We start from the raw sequence: 6240 nt of genomic DNA, 5'->3' as shown, positions 1-6240 counted from the left end.
TGCGGTAATATAATCAGCTACATATTGCGAGAGGTTGTAAATAGGCTGATAGAATAAGGTAATCTAGAAGAGTTTCCGGGAAACTCTAATTTAGTTTAAGGCCTGTGGGGTTGGARAGGATTTCAATATTATACAATAAGATTTTGAGGCCATTTCGAAAGGAGSTCGTCCCGATATTCTGCTACTCCATAACGCRTTTGGCGCTGGATCAAAAGCAGCGAWATTKCTACGTAAATTACGGCTTTGTTTAACAGGGTTRGGGGGTAGCGGAGTGCGGCRCGGGCGTGCAAAGGAGCGCACAGAGCACCTKATCAGCACAATCGAGTTTTAGATTAAATACRAATGRGCCGATAGGTTATTCTCCTGGTCGACTTTAGTTGCCTGGTTCGTATTTTGCTTGCAATTTTTCATTATAACACTAATAGTTTAATTTCAAAAATACTTTAAATATGCACCTGCGCCACTGCAAATTAATTAAAAGCCAGCTCCATTAGCCGATTGATTTTTCAGTTAGTTAATCCAACGAAGGTTGTAAAATTAAATAAATAAACCACTTTACTAAAATGGGAACTTCAGGGAAATTCAATAAATCACTTTATGCCAATCCGGCAATCAATTTCGAAAGGAATGCAGGATTTTTTTAAATTGAATTAATTTGATTTGCCCTACAACCAACAGTTGAAGCTTGAAATTGTCTGGGTGGAGAGCGAAATCTAATTGAAACATACAATTTGCATACAATTAAATAGTGCTGTTTGTCTCGATTTCGATGTGATTTGAATTCGAACTAAGGCGTGAAAATTGGCCTGATTACTTTTTGCAACTAATCTGGCCATGGGCGATTAAAATTCGGCTCGGCTTTTCCATTTTCAACGCTACGTGATCCTTTTCGGCTGTTCGGCGATTTTATTTTCGTTTTCATAATTATTTCTTCGGGGCAAAGCGAATCGTTAATTTTTGCGAAACCCATCAATTGTGAGACACGCAGCTGAAAAGGCAAATGCCTTTTCAAATGTTTATTGTGGACACCGGTAATTAATTAATTTCGATTTAAATTTAATTAATCGTTGCTCAGTGAACGGTGCATTAACTTTCAGGGTGAACGCTGTAAAAAAACACTCCAGCTCGCAAGTAAACCCCATTTGAAATTTTAATTTCAAGTCGTTGTAACCGGAATACTTCGGCAAAGTGATCGATAATTTTAATTTACCGGTAATAAATGCCGGATTTTCCATCTATCCGATTTTGATTGTGTATCCAAAAGCCTATTAACAGAGATTTAACAACGTTCATTGAAAGTCGCAGCAACAAAATGTATTAAATTTGCTGCGTGTTTTAATCATAAATAGAAAAAAAGCAATTTGGGCCTTAAAGACCGGTGTTTTTCGTTGGTCATCAGTTCGCATGTTGTAGCAACTGAATTTGCGAAATAGCTGGAAATCACCTACCTTTGGCTCGGGGTTTCGTTTGAAGTTTTTGCACGATATTATCGTAGACAGATATATTTCCGACGCCTGAATCTTTAACCAGCTTTTCCTTCACGGCGATGCAAATCTTATTTTTTACCATCAAATCCTCGAGGACTTCGAAAGCCTGAAAAGGAAAAGTGCGAAGCTCGTGACTCGAAAATATTAAACTTATTAAATATTTATTTCAAAAATGGATACCAAACAAATCCCAGATGGACAAAATTTGGTCGGTTTTCCAAAAAATATATAACAATTTCATAATTTTTTGAACGAGGTGGTTTATATCGTCTTTTTGTATTGAAGTCTCACATTTTATAATGTAATATTAAACAAGAGGATTCCAAAATAAGAAGATTCCAAATTTGTCTCTGTTGGTTAGTTACAAGCAATGAACACACATCAATTTGTCCAAGCGATTGAAGAAGATGTAAAACTGGCCTTCAATTGCTTCTGCAAACTGAATCATTTGTGTTCAATTGCTTGTAACAAAACATCAAAGACAAACTTAAAATCTTCTGTGCTGCTTTCTGATTGCATTTATTTAATTTACAAACACCAACTCCTCTATTATTTTCCCGTGTTACTCTAAGTATTGAACTTCACTTGGCTTCTATGGCGTGTAACAAAACATCGGAGACAAAAGGAAAATCTTCTCTCCGTTATTCTGATTGCACTAATTACATTTCCAGCCGTCAATAGATGCTTAAGTACGACTTCTCACTAACCGAAGCAATTTAGATGCTAGACGAAATGTAGGTTTGATAAAAATATACAAAAGGCCCAGTCATTGTCGATCCCTAAGGCACTATTTTCTGTATGCTTGGGTTGTATTGTGTGCCATTATTGCTTATTCAGCTCTAAGGGCTTTATCGAAGCATTACGTTATTCGAAATAAATTGGAATATACAAAAACACCGTGCAAGTTGCGTGCTGAAACACAACTTTTTCTGATAAAAAAACTGGTTTCTTTGCACTAAAACGGCGAATAGTTTTACAATTTTATCGGCGATTTCCTTATCTACGGCCCAACGTGTTCGTGTATAAATGATTTAACAACGTCGTTTTATTATTTCGTTTTGTGATTTGAGTCGTACCGAAAATTGCAAATCCTTATAGGAGAGTTTTTCGCTTGGGCCCTGCTTCTTGCCTCTTCACGTTAATTAGTGTCGATTTGCATTTTAAGCGAAAAGTTCCAGGTTTCAGTATAAAAGTTATAATTTTTATACGGCCAAGAATGGATTAACAGGTCAAAAGTTTAATTGGTGTCAAACTGATTTTAACGAACGGCAGGATTTCGCTCAAATAAGTCTTTAGTAGGTTTTAAACAAGGTTTAGCTTTTCCTTCAATGGACGAACGGCTTAACTAATACTCAAATTAAAATTCAGAATAATCGAACACTTTGTGCTTTTTTTGCGCAATAATATTTCAATGCACACACAAAAATTGATAGTTTAGGTCCAAAGTTGGAACGTGCATTTATTTGAGGAAACCTTGCTACAGTATAGAAAAGTCTTAAATAGACTTAAATAAAACATTGAATGAAGTTAAACTTTCAAAAGAAAATTAAACCGAATAAGAGGACTAGGGGAGGATTGTGTTACAGCCAAATAAATTGTTTCTTTCAGATTGCGCTCAGTTTATTGCAGCGAATACATTTACATCTAATCTTCGCTCCCCCAACGCAATAAAGGTGTGGGCCCCCCTCAATAGCACAGGAATATTTATAATAAAACGGTTATTCGGGAACAATTTGAGGATATTTTGCGATGGATTTCAGCAGTTTTGTATAAATAATACCTTAATGCCGTAGTTTGATTCCTCGTAGATAATTGAAATGTAACTCCAGCCCATTAGCATGACGATGTCGACCATGGCTTTCGCCTGGTGATGATCGGATGGTATTGTGCGCGAAAAGTATTCGAAACGTTGCTTGTTGCTCAGCTCAGGACTGGTGGAGAAAAACGACACCTAGAATAGAAAAAAAAACACTTCAAACCGTTTGCCAGAGTTAAGATAACCGTAAAATAAATTTATAAAAGGACACTTTTCTGGGCTTTGAAGCGCTTTACTGCGACCATTTTTCAATTACGCATTCAATTTTCCAATCTCAGAGTTCTTTGCGGATTAAAAATCTGCAGCAGATTCCCAAATTCGAAAAAAGCCCTTAATGATAGAAGCAAAGAAATGGACGGATTATGTTAAAAGGAAGCAATCCATTAACGACTGCTACCGCCGCTTTAATCCTCGATGTAACGTTTCCGAAAAAGGAAATTGCCGAGTTTTAACAAGCACTTAATCACAATTATATTACATGTGACACTTTTTGGTTGACTATAATTTTCCTGCTCATAACCGAAGGAAAAAGCTGCCGGCTAATTGTCGTCTAAGCCAGGCCATCATTTAGCTACCAGCAACTTTTAAAAGCCATTAACGGTTTCAGTTTTATTGCTTGCTCTGCAAGATTAATTTGTTTCTTTTGCAATATGTGTAATTGGGTTTTAAGCCCAGATAGTTCATGCGATTAGCGCCCGGAAAGATTAACATTTTGATAGCTAGACAAATGCCATGTGCCTTTGTGGGTTTCTGTTCAGTTATCATGAACCAAGTCGATTATTTTGGCTTTTATTTAAGGTAAACTACTTAAAATTTTGGTGAGTTTTTGGGGAAATTAACATGGAAATTCAATGGATGGAATCCAAACAAACATTGCAGAATATTCATCAAACGTTCTCCCGTTCCGGCAGAAGCCAAATGCGGATGGAATTATCTCGATGTTTCCGGTCAAATACGTTGTTAGGAAAATATTCACGTCTCTAGACCGCAACAAAATTGGATTACCCGAAGAAAAATAAGACTTTTGTTCTGGCAGATGCTGCAAATTCAGTTTGCCGGAGAAAAACTTAATCTCGGCAATTGCGACGCGTCGAAATGTTCAGCTGAACATTTTTTTTGTGTGGGGTGCGTCATGAAGTTATGGGACTATGGTGGTGGTTGGGCGAACATCAGCAATCAGTTTTTCATATGAAAACTTTTTAATGCTCTTTAAAGTTGCGTTAACTTTAGTCACCTAAAATGTACTTTTGCTTATTTTTCTGGTAGGAAAATGACCCAAAAAATGCGTATTTCTATTAGAATTCATTTAAAACGATGAAAATGTGAATCATTTAATACTAATAATAACAGCAATAGTCAAAAACATTCTATTAACAAACAGTATTGTTATCTCACTAGTCAAATTACCGATAAATATACGTTATAATTAGTGTTTGAGTGCTAGATGGAACTTTAACTGGAATTAATGGGCTTGTTTCGGGTTATTCAATTAATTTATTCATATAATTAATGACTATCAGTTAACACAAATTTATATAAATAACATGTGATTTCTGCGTAGAAAAGAAGCGAAACATTGCAATTTCCATAGCGGAAAATGGCTTTAAAAGCTTTTCAAATAGCGCAATACACCAGCATTAAATGCAAAATTTAAAAGCTGCAGCCCCGGCTGCAATTTATTATGTTGATCTACAAACATTCATCAGTTTCAAGTGTCAGCCTCAAGAAGTTGAACAAATTCGACAACAGTTGCCGGAAAGTTAACCGAGTACTCGCAAAGCTTTCGGCCATTAAGTTAAAAGTCTAGGAAACAGTAAAAACACGCAATTGCTGGATTTAGGTGGGACTCTCTAGATGTAAGGTGGAGGTTGATTTCAGGTCTTTAACATGAGCGGAATTTTATATGCATTCAAACTTAAGAGTGATTAAACTTAAGATTCAAACTAAGAGTTCTTAAGAGTGAAGCAATGAAGTTGATTGCATTTAAAAAAACTCTCACAAATTTTCCTAATTGAAGATTCAACTAGTTTTACATAAACGATGTTGTTCTCTGAAGGTGTAACTTTAGGCATTTATGCAAGGTTCTCCTGAAAATGTGGGCAACATTTGTATAAAAATACAAGGTAAAAAGAGCAAAAAAGCTTCTATAACAACAAATTCTGGAAAATTTTTGCGGAATTATGGGCAAATTAGTGTGGAAACAATGTGGATAGCAGTTTAAGTCTCTCTAACTCCAAACTCCATTTTCTCCGAAACTATATAACAAAACGATGTTATTGAAAAGTGAAATTTTGGAATACATTCGACTCTTAAGTGAAAAATTTGCCCAAAAACCGTTTTTTAAAATTCGAAAATTTCCAACATTAGAAAAAAAAATCATAGTTTTTATGTTCGTCGTTTGCAAAGTGTCGAGAATATACTTTGCAAACAATCTGATGTTCTCTTGACCTTAAAATCATCATAATTTCCAGGATTTTCAAGCGATTGCAATTTTCCTAGATGCAGTTTTTATAGAAAATCGTACGTTTTCCAAACAATTTCAATAAATTAACGATTCTGCAGAAAACGCCAATTATTTAACTCAATTTTGAATAAAAACATGTTTTTTTAAAACCGCCAAAATCAATAGCTTCAACTGTTGAATCACAAACTTAATTGTCAAGTTGTCCCCAGAGAAAAAGTCCAAAGSAATCAAGTCGGGAAAATCGTCAGGACAAGGACTCGAAAAAACATTGGCTCGATCCAAAATTCAGCAARGTTTAGAAGCTGTCTTYATTTGTCCTTTAGATGTTTAAATCTGCTAGTTTGGCGCAGATRAACATGAAATAAWTTGTCATAGTTTGCAAATTCGTGCCAACGAGATTAAGATTAACCGATCGTTTTAATTGCACAATGTAAAGCAAGCTCGCGCGTATGCAGATTGATCACACAAACGCA

The 6240-nt window shown here is 35.5% G+C and overlaps 2 protein-coding genes across 2 annotated transcripts in view; both read right to left on the bottom strand.

The window, feature by feature from the left end:
* Nucleotides 1-3434, bottom strand: part of LOC109545398 (metabotropic glutamate receptor) — a gene marked incomplete in the record, with an annotated part of 25212 nt that extends 21778 nt beyond the window's left edge. The window contains 2 exon segments of the mRNA XM_048666832.1: nt 1449-1593; nt 3268-3434. Coding sequence (XP_048522789.1) covers nt 1449-1593; nt 3268-3342 — 220 coding nt within the window.
* The window catches only part of LOC109545596 (homeotic protein empty spiracles), a 124973-nt gene that overhangs the window by 95556 nt on the left and 23177 nt on the right, over nt 1-6240 (bottom strand). The window lies entirely within an intron of this gene.

The sequence above is a fragment of the Dendroctonus ponderosae genome, unplaced genomic scaffold (assembly GCF_020466585.1).
Source record: "Dendroctonus ponderosae isolate FM_Combo_2020 unplaced genomic scaffold, Dpon_F_20191213v2 Dpon_F_20191213_5, whole genome shotgun sequence".
NCBI classification, from domain to species: domain Eukaryota; kingdom Metazoa; phylum Arthropoda; class Insecta; order Coleoptera; family Curculionidae; genus Dendroctonus; species Dendroctonus ponderosae.
This window is presented reverse-complemented; position numbering and strand designations above follow the sequence as displayed.